Source organism: Psammomys obesus, unplaced genomic scaffold (assembly GCF_907164565.1).
Source record: "Psammomys obesus unplaced genomic scaffold, mPsaObe1.curated_primary_1811, whole genome shotgun sequence".
NCBI classification, from domain to species: domain Eukaryota; kingdom Metazoa; phylum Chordata; class Mammalia; order Rodentia; family Muridae; genus Psammomys; species Psammomys obesus.
In genome coordinates, this window is record NW_026585895.1 from 18,759,624 (window position 1) to 18,780,262 (window position 20,639).

The 20,639-nt window shown below is 38.5% G+C and overlaps 1 protein-coding gene across 1 annotated transcript in view; it reads left to right on the forward strand.

Annotated features, from left to right (window-relative positions):
- Positions 1–20,639, forward strand: part of Slc38a11 (solute carrier family 38 member 11) — a 41,429-nt gene that overhangs the window by 5,902 nt on the left and 14,888 nt on the right. The window contains exons 4-8 of the mRNA XM_055600695.1: positions 5,323–5,388; positions 6,743–6,849; positions 9,372–9,451; positions 19,240–19,310; positions 19,973–20,134. Of these exons, the coding sequence (XP_055456670.1) occupies positions 5,323–5,388; positions 6,743–6,849; positions 9,372–9,451; positions 19,240–19,310; positions 19,973–20,134 (486 nt within the window). The remainder of the gene's footprint in view (positions 1–5,322; positions 5,389–6,742; positions 6,850–9,371; positions 9,452–19,239; positions 19,311–19,972; positions 20,135–20,639) is intronic.

The window sequence follows — 20,639 nt, forward strand, 5'->3', positions numbered from 1 at the left end:
ATATATATATATATATATATATATATATATATATATATATATATCATACACATACAAATATCACACATACATACACACACACATATATATACACATATACATGCACAGATACATACACAGTGAGTTGGGATTTAAAGTGAGTGAACTAACTAATAAGTCTCTCTGAGGGCGGCTCAATACAGTTGAATTTGTTTTGTTTTGGAGACAAAGATTTGGGGGAGCTGTGTACCAATATTTGTACTACATGGTGAAAGTGTTGCCCACTTTTTATTTATTTTAATTAATTAGCTTACTTTACATCCTGATTGTAGCCCCCTCCCTCCTCTCTTCCTGGTCCCACCCTCCTTTTCTCTTCCCACCTCCCCTCCCCTACTCCTCAGAGAAAGGGAGCTGCCTAGCCCTGATAAAGGGAAGTGATCAAAATAAAAAAAATGCAGGCAACAGAGTCCATGTGAGAGACACACCTTGTTGCCCTTACTATGGAACACACATGAAGCCTGACTTGTCCATTTGCTACGTCTGTGTAGGAGGCCTGGATCCAGTCCATGTATGGTCCTTGGTTGGTGTTTCAGGCTTTTGTTATTTCTGTTGTTGTTGAAACCCAGATTTAATCCATGGTGATCTGATAAAGTAGAATGGGTTAAATCACTTTTCTTGTATTGGTTGAGGTTTGCTTTGTGGCCAACTATATAGTCAATTTTGGAGAAGGTTCATGTGGAGCCGAGGAGACAGTATATTCTTTTGTGTTTTGGTGAAAAGTTCTGTAAATATCAATTAGGCCCATTTGATTTGTGACATCTGTTAGTTTCATTTTTTTCTCTATTTAGTTTCTGTCTCCATGATCTGCCCATTGGTAAGAATGGAGTTGTTGAAGGCTTTCATTATTAGTGTGTGTGTGGACTGATGTGTTGTTTAAGATTTAATAATGTTCCTTTTACAAATGTGAGTGCCTTGTATTTGGGACATAAATGCTCAGGATTGAGATGTCCTCTTGGTGGATTTTTTTTGATGAGTCTGAAATGTCCTTGCCCATATCTTTTGATTAATTTTGGCTAAGTCTATTTTATTAGATATTAGGATGGCTACACCAGCTTGCTTCTTGGGTCTATTTGCTTGGAAAAACCTTTTCCAGCCCTTTACTCTCAGGTAATGTCTATCTTTGTGGCTGAGGTGTGTTTCTTGTATGCAGCAGAATATTAAGTACTGTTTATGCATCCCTTCTGTTAGCCTATGACTTTTTACTGGAGAGTTGAGTCCATTCATGTTGAGAGATATTAATGACCAATGATTATGAGTTCCTTTTATGATGATGTTATTGGTGGTAATGTGCTTGTGTGCTTGTCTTCTTTTGGTTTTTCTGTAGTGAAACTATTTATATCCTGTGTTTTCTTGGGTGTAGTTAACTTCCTTGGGTTGGAGTTTTCCTTCTTCTATCTTCTGTAGACTGGGTTTGTGCATAGATATTGTTTAAATTTTGTTTTGTCATGTAATATCTTGTTTTCTCCATCTATGATGACTGAAAGGTTTGCTGGGTATAGTAGTCTGGGCTGATGTCTGTGATCTCTTAGGGTCTGCAACACATCTGCTCAGGCCCTTCTGGCTTTTAGCGTCTCTGTTGAGGAGTCAGATGTGATTCTGATAGGTCTGCCTTTATATATTACTTGGTCTTTTTCCCTTAGAGTTTTAAATATTTTTTTTCTTTATTCTGTACATTTAGTGTTTTGATTATTATGTGGTGGAAGGTATTTCTTTTCTAGGCTAATCTATTTGGTGTTCTGTAAGCCTTTTGTATGTTTAAAGACATCTCTTTCTTTAGGCTAGGGAAATTTTTTTCTATGATTTTCTTGAAAATATTTTCTGGTTCTTGGAGCTGGGAATTTTCTCTTTCTTCTACTCCTCTTATTCTTAGGTTTCATCTTTTCATGTGTCCTTGTTCTTGGGGGATTCGAAAAGGCCTTCACCTGAAAGGCAAAATGGGCAAGAAAGAAGAGCAGGACCAAGCTGACCAAAGTTTTGTCAAGGTCTCGTTTATTGAAAGAAAGCTACTTCTTTTTAAGGCAGTCTTATCAGGAAGCAAGCAGGGTGGGGGGAGTCAGCCTCAGCAGGCCTGGAAAAGGAACATCTTGCAGTTTCTCTCGGGAAGTTCCAGCCTGTCTCTCTCCAAGGAGACAATTTATCTTGAAGGCCATTTGTTAGACAATTACCCAAGGCCAGGAACAGGGGAGTTCGAGTCATAGGAATTTTACTGGAGCAGTCAGTCTCCGGCATCCTTGATTTCTTGGATGTTTTGTGTCAGGGTTTTTATTTATTTATTTATTTAATATTTTCTTTGACAGATGTATCGATTTCTTCAACTGTATCTTCTAACCTGAGATTCTTTCCTCCATCTCTTGTATTCTGTTGCTGATGCTTACCTCTGTGGTTCCTGTTCTCTTCCCTAAGTTTTCCATTTCCAGGACTTCCTCAGTTTGTATTTTCTTTACAGATTCTATTTCCATTTTTAGGTCTGGAACCATTGTATTCATTTCCTTCACCTGTTTGATTGTATTTTCCTGTATTTCTTTAAGTGGCTTATTTTTTTCTCTTTAAAGGCCTCTATCAACTTTATAAGCATCATTTAAGGTTCTTTTCCTGTGTCTCAGCTGTGTTAGGATATCCAGAGCTTATTGTATTAGGATAGTTGGGTCTTTTGTTGCCATATTGCCTTGGTTGTTGTTGATAGTGTTTTTATGCTGGCCTTACTTAGCCATGGCTAAGTTGCTTGGTTGTTCCTGGAGCCCACTGGGCTTCTCAGGCATGAAGGAGCCCAAGATTGTAGGCTGGGTGCTAGATTTCCTCTAGTATCCTACAGCTGTCCTCTGCTGGTTGTGCCCCAGTTAGACCTAAGGCCCTGCATGTCTCCTCAAGACAGGTAGTAGAGCCATGCATCCTAGGCAGTATCTGCACATCTCTGGAATCCCAAGTAGTCCTCAGGATGGCAAGAGTATCCAGGAGTTCTGAGGGTGGTACTGTGCGTATCCGGTAGCAAGGTTCCTCTCTTCTCGCTGGGGAACTATGAATGAACACTGGTCTTTTGGAGTCAGGAGCACGATGGCTTGCTCATCCCACAGACACTGCACTCCTGGTATTCAGACTCCACTGGGCAAAGCCATCTTGGATCAGGATCCTGTATGCTTCTATTGTCCAGCCCATCTCTACTGGGAAAGGAGTAGAACCATGCACTGGAGGCCGGGACCTGTGTTCTTGGTATCCAGGAGTTGTCCTCAGGGAGGCAGAAAGAGTTGGGGGTATGGATGCTGAATTGTACATTTCTGGAACTTGAGAGTCATGTTTAGGTAAACAGAAGGTTGCTGTGTGCCAAAGCCCACTGGCAGAGTTAATCTATGTCATCCCCAAAGTCTTCTTCTATCAAGAAATTATTATTATTATGCCGGAGCCAGCCAGCAGAGTGGAACGGTTTGTGAGTCGGGAGTGAGGATTAAAATTAATAAAATAAACACACAGCACACAGGAAACTTTTTAAAGGTTCAGACTCAACAGCCACAGCAAAAGGCAGGCTGCCGCAGCAAGCAGCACAAGCAGCAAGTCTCAAGTCTCTGCCTCCTCCTCTGCCTCCAGCCCTGTGACCTCTTTATTTGTGAGGAGTTTCTTTTAGCCAGCAAAACATCTCAGAACAATGGGTTAATTTCCACAAGGAGCCTGAGGAAGAGGTGTGACCCTTACAAGCTATCCCACCTGCTGTCACAAACAAAAGGAGATGGACTTGCAAGTTCTTCTCTGCCATTAGTAAAGGCCTGCTAAAAGCCATCTCTCTGCCGAGATTTAAATACCAAAGCAGGCCGCTGGAGTCATGGCTCCCAACATCATTAGGAGGGACATATAACTCCTCTGGAGGAGCTGATGGTTTAACCTCATTTTGTCTCGAAGCCTCCCATCTTTCTTTCCTCTTTCTCTCTAACCCCAAAAGTTTCACTTTCTCAGTCCTGTGCTGCATATACAGACTATTTCTAATCAAATTCCATACAAAAAACATGAGGCTACTGCCTTGTCCCATTTCTACTCTCGAATGAATTTTACTCACCACGCCCTTTTCTCTTAACTTTATGGTCCGAGCTCACCAACACCCGTGGCGTCCTTCACTGCTTTCCTCTATCTCAAGTCCCTGTTGTGGTGCCAAACTGCTGGCGCCCGCCTACAGAGTTGAACAGTTTTTGAGTGGGGGGTGAGGGCTGAAAGAAAAATTAATAAACCAGCACAGTACACATCTTTTCAAGAGGGCAGCCAGTAGAACTGTCACACACCGGTTTATTCTAATAATCCCTTTTTATAGAGCAAAGCACCTTGATACAATGAAGGGTGAGTTCATGCAGAAGTCAAACTTGTTTACCTCAACCACCTGTCTGTGTGATCCTCACACAACAAAAGGAAATGAACTTGGCAACAAACATCCTGTCTATCCCTGTCTCCAGGTGAAGGCCATGAAAGCAGATTTTTAAGCAGCATGACAAACAAGTGGCTCTTACAACCGTGTGTGTCCCTTAGACCCAGGAGCTGTCTGAAGGGGTCTGGAACTGTGCGTCCTTAGATCTAAGGATGCCTCCTCTCATCCAGGAAACAAAGATATTAGGATTTTGGAGTCAGCATCCAGTCACTCACTTGTTCTACAGTATCTGATCTTCTGCTACTCAAATACCCTGTGCACTGGGAACCACCAACTTGGAGTCCCCCCACTTTTTCTTAAATAGATAAAAGTGTTCATATGAATGAATGACCAAATTGGCTTCATTTATAAAACATCCTATTAATTCTTTGAAAATTTCAAACAATGTTGACTTTATATCTTATATTAAAAAGAAGCTAAAGTTGAAGTTAAGTCCATACTTATCCAAAAAATATACAAATATACTTCTTCAAAAGCCTTGCCTTTTCAATTGAGGATATCTTGTGGGGGGGTGCCTTAAATTTTTTGTATGGTTATTTGTTTTTCAGTTTAAGCAGCACACGTGTATGTGTTCCTGAAAAAGTATTTGGAGACTAACCCTCAACAACAAATAAATCATATTTTAAATGAGTGTCAAAACTCAATATTTGAGAGCATTCTGAGATAAACCAATTTGTGAGTTGAAAATCTTCCTGAAGCTCAAGTTCACTCTCTAGCATAAATCTATCATGTTATCATTAATCTGTACATAGTAGAAATTATATGTGATACACATTAAAAATTATGTAAGTATTGAGATAGTAACAACCGCTAGTGTTTGGAACATGGAAGATAAAACATGTGCAGGCTTAATAATGGCTATTCTTTCACTGTGTTTTCAGCTATGATAAGTTATAACATAATAACTGGAGATACTTTGAGCAAAGTTTTTCAAAGGATCCCAGGAGGTAGGTGAAAATGAGAAATGTGACGAATAACTTTATTTTCCATAGCTATCATGTAATTCAAACATTTATAAATAAAATATTTAAATGTGGGGTTGAACCACCTCGCAGACTTTGCAGTTCCCATGACCTGTGTGCATCTTAGACTACAGATCTACATTAACTTTTAACTAATTTTTAAAAGTTGCTGTTTTTTAGCTGGGTGTGGTGGCACAGGCCAATAATCCCTGTACTTCTGGAGGCAGAGGCAGGCAAATCCCTTTGAGCTTGAGGCTAGCCTAGTGTACAAAGCAGACAGCCAAGACTTTACAAAGAAATGCTGTCTCAAAAAAAAAAAGTTGCTCATTTTTCTCCCGACATGGTGGTGCATGCATGGCTTTATTAATTCCAACACTCCAGAAGCAGAGGCCAATGGATCTCTAAGTTTCAGGCTAGAATGTGTCCCAGGACAGTCATGGCAACACAGAGAAACCCTGACTCAAAAAAAAAAAATACTAGATTTCATAAACTTCCACCAGATTTCTTCACAGTTTTTGCTTTTTTTCAGATTACCATGTAAATGCCACCAAAAAGCACATAGTTTTCTAAGTCTGGCACACTCAGCAGATTGTATATAGCTGAGACATGTCACTCCCTGTGGCTTTATCAGGAGTCTGTTTATATTTCTACTGTTAGTATTTCATACTGTGGAAATACAAAAATCCAGTGTGTCATTCATCTGAGGAACATTTATATCATTTCCGTTGTGGGTCAATTGTGCATGTATTGAAAACCCATTTCCTGTTTGGCATATCACCTCATGGCTATGAGAGTAATTCAGAAAGTATAAGCAAGGCTGCTTGTGGTATAGGAGCAGAGAAACTGACTTCAAGGCTGTTGGGGCTAAAGAGATGGTTCCCTGGTTAAGAGAATTGGCTGATCTTGCAGAGGACTAGAGTTCAACTCCTAGCAGCTACAGAGTGGTTTACAACTCCACTGTAACTCCAGTTCCAGGGGATTCCACACCATCTTCTGACCTCCATGGGCCCTACTCATGCACATGACACACAGACAAACATGCAACAAAACACGTATGCACATTGAATAAATAAATAATTATTAAAGCTGCTAGTCATAGAAATGTAAAAGTCTGAGACATCGTATGAAGTATAGGATCATTCTTGGATTATTCTTTATTAACATTTTTGTGGTGTATTTCTATTTTAACATGATTCTTTTGGTTATTAACCTCAAACCATCCTTATATAGGATTTATGATTTTTTTAACTCATTGTTCATAAAGATATGGTTAGGTAGTTAATATGTCACCAATGTGTCATTTATACCTGTAAACTAAAGAATATTTACTATATTTTAGTTGATCCTGGAAGTTTCTTTATTAGTCGATACTTCATTATTGTGGTTTCAACGGTTACATTTACTCTGCCTCTGTCATTGTACCGAGATATAGCAAGGCTTGGAAAGGTAATTTTTACATTTTAACGTTTATTTATTTATGTGTTAATGTAAATGAGTATTTTGCTTGCATGTATGTATGCGCACCATGGGCTTTCAGGAGCTAGAAAAGAGCAAGAGATCCCCTGGAATTGGAGTGTTTACAGAGGCTTGTGAGCTGTCATATGGATGCTGGGAATTCACCCCAGGTTCTCTATAGGAGCAGCCAGTACTCTTAACCACTGAACCATCTCTCCAGTCCTGCTTTTACATTTTAAGTAGCCTTAACTTTGAGAACTGACAGTCTATACAGCTATTGTTCCAAGTATGCTTGAGCAAACTGTGATTAGCTCGTTTCGAGAAACTGGTGGTTAAATGTGAACAAAATATATTCTTCCTTTTTCTTCTCTAAAAAAAAAATGACATAACAGACAATGGATTTTAAATTTACAAAATACAGAGGACTATATCTAAAGCAAGTCTACTTTATTAGGAAGTAGATAATTTAAACTTTTTGTAGGTAATTTAAACAGTTAACCTAAGCTTGACAAAGAAATGATAAGTGTTTGGAGAGATAAAAGTTTCATCTTATTTAAGCATTATAATATATATATATATATATATATATATATATATATATATATATATATGTAACAAAATTTGTGTGATACTCCTAATCTATATTATTATGCTTTGTGTATCAGTTAAAGGCAAATCAAATTATATGTAAGGATTAATTACTTAAATGATCTATACTCTTTTCATTTATAAATTACAACATCTATTATGTACATTTTCCACTTGGTGGATGTAAATAACAATTTGTTGATTTATCAGTTGTTGAAAATTTGGCCAGTGACACTAAATTCTTTCTAATAAAATTAACTAAATAATTATTTGACATATCACATAAACTTATTTATATAGATTACCCTTTATTTCCCTGCATTTTATTCTCTTACTGCCAAGTTTTGTTTCTATTTCACTCAGAGTATAATTGGTACTATATCTACATAGCCAAACATTCATATAGTAAGTTTTTTTTTTTAAAGAATTAATCACGTGATCCTTGTATGGTCTGTATTGAAAACTGCAACTATCAATCACATTTCACTCCTGCCTTTATGTTTGACATAGTGTGTCCAATGTTGAGGTTCCTTCCTGCAGGCGAAGTTGCACACAGAGCCAGCATTTCAGAGTGTTCTCGCCTCCTGGCCTTCCATCTCTAACATCCATCCAGAGACACGCAAGGATGGATTGAAAGGGACACCAGACATGGTGTTGCATACTTGTAACCCCAGCATTTAGGAGCTAGAGGGAGAGGCAGGAAAATACCTATGATTTTGAAGGCAACCTTACATATATGTAATTCTAGGCCAGCCAGGACTAGATAGTGAAACCTTGTCTCAAAGAATTAATAATAATAATGTATTGAAGAAAAACTTTTATATGTCCATTATCTGGTTATCTGGGTGATTTAGCAATTTTTTTTTTCACTTCACAAGTTCAATATAAATACATAAATGTTATTGTCTTAGCAAAGAAAGCTAATCCTTCATGGAAAATGGTAATATTTAACATATTAATTCCCTATATGTCCCTTGAAGGTATCATACTGAAACCCAGTGAACGAAGCATAGTACAGGCGCTCTCTGGAGTATGAGCTTGCATTTGAATCCCACCCCTGTTACCTTCTAACGATGTGGGCTTCAATTTGATATATTTTTTCTCTCTTTTCTCACAAGACCAGGAACTCATCATAGACATTTATTTCAAAATACACATTAAAAACTTAGAACCCAATGTTAATGATAATCACATGAAATTAAAGCAATCTGAGACTTTTTTTTAACTTGTCGTAGAAGCCGTCTCAAATGTGCTTATCCATTTTAAGTGAGGAATTGAAACAAAAACCTAATGTAATAAGTACCCAGAGCACAAGCATGTGCACAGCAGCTTATGTTTTAGCCAGATGAAACAGGCTCATCACTGGAGGAAGACAGAGAACAGAATCAGAACTCCAGGGCAAAGGGCAAACTGCACCAGGAAAGTAGACTAACAGAGCTAGAGAGCAGAGAGGGAAAAGGCAGACATTAAAAAAAGAATGGCATCCAAGATGAGTATATGCATGTTATGTTGAAAGAAGATGGGGAAGATATAAATAGAAGAAGCAATTATAGATAGAAAGAAGCTTAATTCAATACTAAAATGGAGCCTGAAGGGAGAAAAAGATAATTTTACTTTTACTTTCATAAATTAAAAGTCCTCACTCTGTATCTTGTGCAGGAAGTAAATAAAAGCCCTTAAAGTTTTCTTGGAAAATCACAGTGAACAACTGATCTTCTGTTTGTGGCTCAGAGACAAGGATTATGACCTGATAAGTAGTTACATACCCATAAGTATGTAGACTGACCTAAAAGTTTATAAACCACTGAGGGAACTGGATAAAAACAATCCATGGCTAAATTCATATAATTTTAAAGAATAATTCACTATTTTGAATAAATTATCTGCATCTTGTCCTGACAATGTCTTCATATTTCCTTTTGCAGATCTCTTTCATTTCTACAATTTTAACAACACTAATTCTTGGAATAGTAATGACAAGAGCAGTTTCCTTGGGGCCAATCATGTAAGTGTTGTTGTATCTTTGACTTTATATCAATATTAGCTGAAATATAACATACTCAGAAACATAAGAAAAATGCAGAAGTGAAACAATATAGCCAGATGTGGTTTCTCATGCCTATATGCCCAGGGTCCAGGAGGAGGAGGAAGCAGCCAGATCAAGAGTTCAAAGTCATTTTCAGCTAGGTAGCAGGGTCAAGGCCAAACTGAAATACTGGGGACTCAGTCTCAAAATAGAAAATAAGAAAGGAAAGAAGGAAGAAAGAGGTTATATACATATAGCAATGAGAAACCCCATGCAGTTAATACCTGGAAGAAACAGAAAATGGCTTACAGTTAGTAAACACACTAAGGGGCCTGAAATGTACTAAACAATATAAAAATTAGTTTAAGCCATGTCTTAGGGAATGCAAAAACTACTGTGCCTTCTATGAAAGGTCTCCAAGAAAAGAAACGGGAGGGGAGACACGGGGACTAGATCTGATTGTAAGTGAAGTGCATAGGTAATTTGTTTCCCTCCTGATTAATTGCTGCTCTGTCAAGTTGGCTCCTGGTGCATACGCTCATGAAAAGCTTCTTAGCTTGCCAGGAAAAAAAAAATGATAAAATACATGACTCAAGTAGACAGAAAATCTGAGACCAGGGTGCCAACATGATTTGATTCAGTAGAGTCTCTTGTCCCTTTGCCACAGGTCATTATATTGCAACCAGCTTTGCTGTTGTTGCCGTCCTGACCTCATCTGGGCCTTATTACCTCCGGAAGTTCTTCTTGTCCAACACCATCACACTGAAAGAGCAGGGCTTTACCATAAGAACTGGCACAGATAGCTGGGGAAGTACAGCTCCTTGGAAGAGTGCTTGAGTAGAATGTAAGATATCCCTAAAGTCAATTCCCAAGAGTAACAAGAATAAAAGAAGGAAAGAGAGAGGAAAGAAAGAAAGAAAGAAAGAAAGAAAGAAAGAAAGAAAAGGAGGAAAGAGGGAAGGAAGGGAGGAAGGGAGGGAGGAAAAGAAGGAAGGAGGGAGGGAGGGAAGGGAAGCAGGAAAAAGGGAGTCATTAATCCAGCCCTTACACACCCTTAGCAGCTTTGAAATTTATTTGATTTGGCCTCCCAGTTTATCAGGGAAAATGACTAGATAACTATCAGGGAAAAGAGGAAGTGATATTCACTTCCTGTCAGGTTAAATGAGCTTATTTTGTGCTGAAAGCGCTTAAAGAGCTATTTGTTTCGTTTCTAAACAAAACGTAGCCTTAATTTCCTCTACCGCTGATGTAATATTTTATCTGTGACTGAATATTTACAATGATGTGGGATTATTTATTTAACTCTTCCAATATTTAAATGTCTAAGAAGTATGTTTTTTCATATGCTGCCACATTTTATTTCTGTTTGAATAGTTCTGCAAACAACTTCTGCTTGCCCTGTTTACACTCAGGCTAATCTGTGTAGGGGTTGGCACAGTAGCTAGTCAAGCAGGCTTCTTTCTGAAAATAAGACAGGCACGGATGCTCATCATCCATAAAACATGAGAAATCCAATACACCATGTGTGCTTTTCTTCATTTTCAGTTCAGACGAACGATCAGAAAAGCTGTGGATTTCTCTCCCTCCAGGTCTTCTAAAATGGTATTTGAAGAAAAGATCTTTAAACCCACTATCAGAAGAGAGGCAGGCCTGTAACGGCTGCTGATATTGACCTTGTTACCATAGAAACACCTTTTTAGTGGTTGTGTTTTAAAAATAAAACACAATTCAATTTCCTTTTCCATAACTCATAGGGCCATAAATTCTGCTTTCTGAAATGACTTCATATAGCCACAGTTCTTCTTGGAAATTATGTTCAGTTTTATTATATTTTCTAGGTCTTTGCTTTATAAAAATTGGGGTAGCAAGGCAATTTAAGTGCTTTTCAGAAAGTGCACAAGTATAAAAATGCAGTTAATTTGTTTTTTTTCCTATTTTTTAACTTAAATAAGAGTCATTTTTTAAAAAAAAATCTTTATTTTGGATGTCATTAATATATGTATCTTATAATCAGTGAGGAAATAACAATCAAATTTAAAACTGTTTTCTTCATATGACATCTTTGTTATAGCATTTTAATAATAGCAGTATTTAAAACATACCTGTAGTAAGTAAATCTATACTTTTTACAGTCATTTAGATACACAAAGTGTACCCTAGGGCCCAGCAAGCATTAATTTCCTAACTCTGTCCATTCTGGAACTAAAATTCTACAATTTAATAAACTAGATTGGATTCAAGATAAGATCAGGAAAAAATGGGTAAAAATATGGAAAAAGTACATATTAGGGGAAGAGAAGGATAAGTTTTGACAAATGTCAATCACTGAACTTTCATGATGTATGAATTATTGCTGTTTCTGTTGTAAATGACGATCTGGCGATCACCAAACTCTAATCCTGAAGCAAAAATCAATCTACTAAGGTAACTTTAAGGTTCAGATGGCTGTATCCCGGAACTCAATTAATGAAGTCACACATGGCTTCTCTTTTCATCCATCTCTTTTTTTCTGCTTCTTGTTTGAGCTCTAGTTTCTGAAATGCCTTCTCACTGTCATAAGAACAGGTAGTCTCAACTTCTATCTATTCATGTCTAAGTCCCCAGAAAGAGAGAAAAAAAAAAAGTTTTCTCTTTCAGGTGCTTCCAGTCCACTGCAAGGATTATTTCCAATTGGCTCCTTTGAGGATCTGTAAGGATTTCTATTCCTGGATCTGTGCTTGTGATCTTGTCACAGGTGCCTACCCTTGGAGCTAAGAATAGGGTCATTCCTAGTCTGAATAGACTGAATAGGAAAATGAGTGTCCCCAAAAGATATCAAAGCAGTAATGATTAGAAATGTGGAGGAGCCACTGTGCCCTGAAAATTACAGTACCATTTTGTTTCAATTAAATGGTATGGGTAGAACACACTTTAACATATAAGTGAATGCCAATATCCTCGTGGGGAAAAAATTCCATGATAATTCTAACTTATTTTATGCCGTCGGTGTATTTACAAACCATATATAACAATGTTCCATAAGTTACTTTAGTGTCATCTAGAATACCCCCTTTCCTTATTGTTGGGCATGTAAACATCAGACAGCCACAGAACACTCATAATTCTAACAAATATTCATAACGTTAGAGAATTATTAGGCTGGAGAAATGGCTCAGCCATAGTGTGCATACAGCACAAGGATGTGGATCTGAATTCGTATCTCTAGCACACACACACACACACACACACACACACACACACACACACACACACGGCTTAAAAAGCTGAATCATTGGTGGATGCCTGTGATCTCAGAACTGGGAAGGTGGAAACAGGAATGTGGAAACAGGAGGGTCTCTGAGTTTGCTGGCCAGCCAGTCTGAAGAAAACAATGAGCTCCAGGTCCATTGAAAGAACTCCCTCTCCATCCTCCCAACCCCCAAAAGAAATAGGTAGTAACAGCCTAAACAGGAAGCCTTTGCAGAGAACCCTTAAGAACTGATAGAATGTTTCCAGCGGGAGGGGAAGGGCTCAGCCCTATTTAAGGGGCAGGCCACAGAGAGTTTGACCAAGCTCCAGTGAGTATATTGATACCAAAATCTTGGACTTTCATTTTTGCTGGCGGGCGGGTGTATGTCACAAGGTGGGGGGTGGCCAGGCTAGGACTGGAAAGCAAATGTGAGAGTGGTGTATGATGTGAAATCCTCAAAGAATCAATAAAAATATTATGTTGGGGAAAAAAACAAGATGGAGAAGTGACTGAGGTTGAGATGAGTGTTGACCTCTGACCTTTGCATGCACACGTTCTCAGACACCCGCATAATTTATGTTCCTCAGCAAATGCATATGCAAAAACATATAGTAATAACCATAATAATTAATAATGATGATAATAATTTTTTGAAGTAAATTCTACTCTACCCTCTCCCACCTGCTTGATTGTGTCAAGCAACAACCCTTTGTGAAGAGTCTGCAAGGGAATCAAAGAATAGATGGTGTTAAGAATCAAAGGAAGTTGATGTCTCAAGTGACAAAACATGTTCATGATTACAGTTTTTCACATGGATCATTTTTGCAAGAAGCAAACCTAAAAAAAATCAGCATTAAGTAAGTAATCACAAGGAACGGTTTTTCCCCGGCAGCTCATGGCAAACACAGATCTCTATCACGGAGTCAGGTGCAAACCAGCTAGGAGGAAGTAGAAGCTGAGGAGCCAGCTGATGCTGAGCTGGGGGAAGTGGTCATTTAAAGCTTGTGGTGTGACGGAAAACACTGTGCCTAGGGATAGCCAGAGCATTTAATGCTCAGCCGTGTCTGATTTCAGCAGTTAACTTACATCACTCTCCATAGAAATCGGGCTCAGCCCACAATGGAGTATTTGGGAGCCTCCTCTGCTCAGCTTAAGGGTTTGAGTGTGTGCTACCAGAAGGCACAGGTGCTCTCAGCCTCCTGTTGCAGCGTCCGCCTGCAGTGTCCTTCTACCCAGTAGTAATACCTTGAAGCTTAGCTGTCGTTTTGTTGTTATATGTTTGAAAACGGGACTTAATACATAACCCAGGCTAGCCTGAAATTTGCTATGTAGATCAGGCCAATTCCAAGCATAGAGACATCCACTTGCCTCTTCTTCCTGAGTGCTGAGATTTAGATTTCCAGTAAAGATAAGATGTGTGAATCCAAGAATCCAAACTCTCACCCACATCTGGCAGCTCACAGCCAGCTGTAACTCCAGCTCCAGAGGATCTGTTGTCTTCTTCAGGCCTGTACAGGCATGCCCACACATGGCATATACTCCTACTGAAGGACGTATAAATAAAAATGATTTAAAAGAAATCTTTTCTTAAAAAGCATATAGGACTATGTGTAGCTTTGTTATTAGCTTGCAGGAAACCCTCACTTTGATCCCCAGCACCGCCTCCCCATCAAAAAGAGCAAACAAAAATTATATAATTAACATCTGTGCAGATTTTTTTTTTTTTTTTGCATGTAAAGAAAACTATCATTCATTTTCAAGTGCTGGCCATGCTTAAGGCTGCAGACCCTAAATACCAGCCCCTAAATGATCTTTTCTCTCTTCACACAATGTAATTCATAGACACTAAAGCTCTTAAAGTTAAGTACTTTCCCCTTTTTACACTTCCTTCCAACCCCTTCTTTGGTTATTGTCTCTCAAATGCTCAGACAGTAAAGATGATGGATCAACCTGCCAGGCAGGGCATCCTTTCCTGCTGTGCCTTCTAGAAGGATCAGCCTCTTAGTTCATTCCTGCACCACCGCCCAGCACCCCAGGACTCTCCATCACCTCTTCCCTGTTCCAGATAGTCTCTCAAGTGCCTAGTTTTATTTGCTTTCCCCTTTTACTGGCACACATACAGTAGCTCACTGGTCTCCAAGCCACACTCCCAGATGGCATGAGGCAAGCCACTCTGGCCCTCCATACAGTTCTCCACAGTTGTGACATAAATATCCACTTTCTTTCTCACAAAGTATTTTCTCCACCTATGTCTTCCATCCTGTCCCTCAGGAACCATTTACATTGCCTTAGTGATATTTTAGTGGGATCTTAGGACAGAATAGAAGTCCGTGTGGCCTATCTACTCTTGTTTAATTAGATAGTGTGTGTGTGTGTGTGTGTGTGTGTGTGTGTGTGTGTGCATGCACATACCTGGGGAGGTCAGAAGAGGTCCAATATGGGTACTGGGAAGAAAGCTAGAATCCTCTGGAAGAGCAAGAAGTACTTTCAACTCCCAAACCATTCTTCCAGGCCCAGGTTAAAATGTTTCATTGATTTCCATGGAAGTCTTAGAGCAAATTTAATCATTTATTTAAAAGACATTTTATGCCTTAAAAAAAAACTGTTTCTTTTTATGTGGAGTCTATACTCTTTTGTGATCTAATGGATAGGGATGGTATTTTAGTCAGGGTTCTCTAGAGCAGCAATATATATATATAGTATTAGAATGACATACAGGCTGTGGCCCATCTAATCAAACAATGGCTGCTATGAACAGGAGCTCCAAGAATCCAGTTATTTTCTTACTCTATGAGGACACATGTCCCAGCTGGTCTGCAGTATATGCTGGGATCCCAAAGAGTTGGGTTCTAATGCCAATGAAGGAATGGACTTGCTAGCAAGGTGAAAGCAAGCAGGTAAAAAGCAAAAAACTTCCTTCTTCTATGCCCTTCTATAGGCTTCCAGCAGAAGGCATGGCCCAGATTACAGGGAAGTCTTCTCACTTCAAAAGATTTGGATTAAAGCTGTGTCTTCCCACCTCAAACATCCAGATTGGATGTTCCCACAAATCAAGAAGAAGAAAAAAATCTCCCACAAGTGTACCCCATGTTGGGGTTAGTCAAGTTGACATCCAAGAATAGCCATCACAGATAGGTAATTCTTTCTCAGAAATTATCCAATTACTTATGACAACATTATTTATAATAATGAAGATATAGAAACAACCTAAGTGTCTACCCACTGATCAATAAAGAAAATACAACATACAACACATACAATTTAATACTATTCACCACAAAAAAATAAAATCATGTAATTTAAAGAGTTGAATGGTTGTCACTAGAGCTGGGGAGGGGATGTAGAAGGGCACAGTTAAGTAACAGAAATAAGTCTCATGTTCTATATTCAGTAGAATGATTATAAAATGTGATAATGTACTGTTTATGGTTAGAAAGCTAGAAGAAAGTATTTTAAATATTTTTATGGTAATGATACAGAATAAATTATTAAGTGCATGTTTAAGTGTGTGTGTTTGCCCTGACTTAAAAATTACCTGATATGCAACTGTATCACACACAGAAATATCACATGATACCGCATACATATGTAGACTTTTATGCAAATTTAAAACATAATAAATTTTCTATCTGCTGTATTCTGAGTCCTTTCTTTCCCTGTCAGTTTCTAGTCTCTGTTTCTCTGTGACCCAAATATTAAAAGGAGAGAAAGTAAGAAACACCACTGTCAGTGTTTAGATGAAAGCTTTGGGAAGAAATTTTTGAGATTCACCCCTTAAAATATTCCTTCACATAAACTCCAAATTGGGTATTAAGTGCCTGTTTAAACACCCAACAAAAATTCGATTCAATAAAATCATGGAGAACTAACAGCTTGCTTCAAATGTTTATGAAAATAAATACTGAATCATATGCTTTTGTGTATGTGGTAAAATCCACATGCTTTCCCTCACTAATCTGTTAATATGGTAAATGTATTAACAGATATTTCTATGATATTGCCCTGGCATTAGGCAGGCCATTTTTGGTGATGTATTAATTATAAACATTGCTTAGATATATTGCTAGTATTTTTGTATATGACATTCATAGTCTTAAGGCAGAAAAACCATAACTTCATTTGTTTCATTTTTTTTCAGCCAGGTTGGATATCAAAGAGATAGCCATTCCTTCTCCCCCCACCCCCCATCTCTCTCTTTCCCTCCATTTCTCTTTCTCCCTTCCTCTTTCCTTCCTTTCCTCATTCCCTACCTCTCTGTGGAACTGTTTCTGAACTGAGTCCTAGGCTGGTACAAATCACTGAAAACTCACATGCCATTATGTCTTTCCTTTTCCTAGATTTGGAACACATTACTCAGTAAGAGCATATCAGAAAGTTAGGCAGTCTTCCGTTAGTACTGCCCGGTATGGACCATTTTGTAAGTAGGTTAAATAAGTGTGCACATTGCACATTAAGTAAGGCTAGAGTTTGCCAGGCTGACTAGAGAGCAGTTGAGGCAGCAGGTGGCGGTAGTTCCCACTCTAAGAGCAAAGATTCCCAGCAGGAGAAAACAGTGGGAGGCCTCCATCTCAGGCTAGGTTTTTTTTTTCCCTTGAGAGCTGTTCCTTTCATTTATAGAAAGATGATATACTGCACAAATTCCACAGACTTTGACAAAACAAATAGAATTTATTTGTGTCCTCTTTATACAGACGATGAATAACAAACATGAAAGTTGAGTTTTCATCTTGAGAATTCCTTTTTATTTAACCCTCCAATGCCTGCATGTTATTCAGTGGGCATATATATCCCTGTCTATCTCCACACACTCTTTTGGGTCTCATTCCTGTCTATAAAAGTGTGTCATTCCCGTGGACTCCTATCTACCTTTGAATACTTAAGAAAGGATACTAACCAAGTATTTCTAAATAGTACTGATAAAACTGACTATACATTGAACATATACTGTCTTACAGTCTTCTTTTAAAAGATTTACATGTCTTACCTCGTTTAATCTGGAAATTAGATAATATGGTTATTCCCACTTTATAGATGCAGAAATTGAAACATGGATCAATTAACTTGGCTAAAGGAACACCTTAGCCAATAAATAGAGGAGACCAGAACAGACTCAAAGCCAGTAATATTCATTATTACTGGAGGCAGAGGGAAGAATAGTTGTTTGATAGGCCAATCCAAGCTGCTTCTAGATATTTTAATTCCACTAGAATATATGCTGCTTGAGAATTTAAAGTGATGAAGTAGACATGATGAAGCTACACTTTTATTAAGCCCAGAACTATAAAGGTGGGGAGAGGCGGTGACACAAGTTTGAGGCCAGCCTAGCCTAGATAGTGAGACTCTGTCTCAAAACAAATAGCTGCATAAAAATAATTATGGAAACATAAATGTTTAGACCTCCTCTTGAGAAGTACACCAACAGGTGGAAAGTTGAGGCTAATGCAGGGAAAGATTTTGACCATTACATACCAGAAAACAAAGCAAACTAGACCATGATGCAGAGACTACCTTAATGTTAAAAACAATTCTTTTGGTTTAGGTTTGGGTTTGGGTGTCTCACTGTGTGGCTTTAGCTGGCCTGGAACTCAGTTTGTAAATCAGGCTGGCCTTGAGTTCGCAGAGATCCACCTGCCTCTGCCTCCTGGGTGCTAAGGTTAAAGGTGTGCACCACTCTGCCTGGCCTAAAGGATGACCATTGTTGAATGTCCCTGCAAAAGTCAAATGAGATAACAAAATTCTATCTCCCCCAGAAATAGACAGTGTACCCGCAGTTGGCATCAATTCACATGCAAATTTCTTAAGGAACTACAGTTCCCATTATATTTCTCTCAGGTCGATCAAGCCTGAAAAACTAAAGTGAATAAAGAGTAGTTAGAGGATACTGGTAATTTTATATCTCACTTAGGATCTTGTGTGATGACTCCATAAAAGCTTTCTGTGTTAAATTGACTGAGCAAATCAGTTCCCCAAATCACATAGTCACTGACTATTTTAAATGTGTAAACACAGAAGCTAGCCAAATATTAAACAGACATTTTAGAGTACTGGGTTTGAAGACATGCTGGCACCCCCAGGAAATATGTTTTTGAGATGAATAGAAGCTCCTTACTAATTGTTTTATCATTCTTTTTGGTAACTTATTTATTTTATATGTATGCGTATTTTGTCCACATGTTCTCTCCTCTCTCTCTCTCTCTCTCTCTCTCTCTCTCAATGCCTCTCTCTTTTTCTGTGTGACCGTGTGTGTATGTGTGTGTCATAGATATCTGGTGCCCAAGGAGTTCATAAGAAGGCAATTGATCCTCTAAAATTGGAGTTTCAGGTGGCTGTGAGCCACCATGTGGATATTAGGCATCATATCTGGGCCCTCTACAAGAGCAACAAGTGCTTTTAAACTCTGAGCTGTCTCTCTAGACCCCTTTATTAAGTTCCTTTTGAAAGAGTCTCAATTTTTATGTGTGACACTATTTCTTATTCTTCAATAAGCTTATTACTATACTCGCTTAATAATGTATCTAATTAACTGATTTTCTTCTAGACCAAAGACAGATGATGCTTGGATATTTGCAAAGCCCAATGCCATCCAGGCTATTGGGGTGATGTCTTTTGGTGAGTACCTGGCTTCGAAACCCTTCCTCAATATGACTCTATCTGCTCCTTGAAGAGTACTGTCTATAGCGGGTCTTCTAAGTTTAGATTCCTTTTTAGCACCAATACAGTCTAGTTTGTGTTAATATAAAATGAGATGCAAGCTGTTCATGTCCATTGCTAACTTTTCCTATTCATTACTAAAATCTGCTTCTAATTGGAGAGCAGTGTTTTCCATGCTGGGCTTTGATTATGGTTAGCATTTCCTAACTTGGAAGTCCAGCAAACATCATGAACTTCTTCAAAGTGTTTGCAGAAAAGATCACAGTTTGGCTAGATATGTATAATTCCCTTATATCCTGAGGTCAAGGAAGTTCAGGTACAAATTTTCCTTAAGATAAGAAGGTCCATTAGGAAGATGCAAAATCAGGAGGGAAGTTGGACAGGCCTGGTTTATGATGAGAGAGAGACAAAGATACTAGGCAAGCCTTCCGTGAAGTTTCTTGTTTGTAGGCCTATTAGAAAACTTACTTTCTGGCTTATTTGGTGTTATAAATAGTCATTATACTTTCTTTCATGTTAGGTACTTGAAATTCTAAGGCAGTACACGTGTCTCAAGTTTTCAGAGTAGAAAGCACAGTCCTGCTGTTTCCCGAGTAATGAGTTTTTCCTTTGTGTTATAGCATTCATTTGCCACCACAACTGCTTTCTGGTCTATGGTTCTCTGGAAGAGCCCACAGTAGCTACATGGTGCCGGATCATTCACACATCCATCTTAGTTTCCGTATTTATCTGTGTGGTCTTCGCTACGTGCGGGTACTTGACTTTCACCGACTTCACTCAAGGTAAAAAATGAGAGACTAAACCATGTCCTGTCAGGGCACATGTGGACAGGAACCAGCATATCAGTGTGCTGCTCACTCTGGAACATCCCACGCCATGCCTCTTTGACCTGCTCTGTGCTCTATTTTCCTGCCTGTTTATCAGCTGCTCCATAATTTCTCTCTTCTTAACCTCTGAGACTTAGCTCTGTGAGCTAAACTCTCTGCTTCCAGGCGTGTTTGTTTGCTTGTTTCCAGACATGAACTCTGGCTTCCCTCTCCACTGCCACTCTGTACTTTTCCTTTCCTGGGTACTAACAGCCTCCCAGTGCCAAAGCTGATAACCTTTCTGGTTCTTGCCTTTTTGAACCTTTCTGAGGCAGTTAGCTGTACTACTGAACCGCCTTCCACTTCAGGAAAGAATGACTGTACTACAATGGCTTCCCTTTTTCTGTACTAATAATATATATATTATAGGTTTTCATATATATATATATATATATATATATATATATATATATATATATAT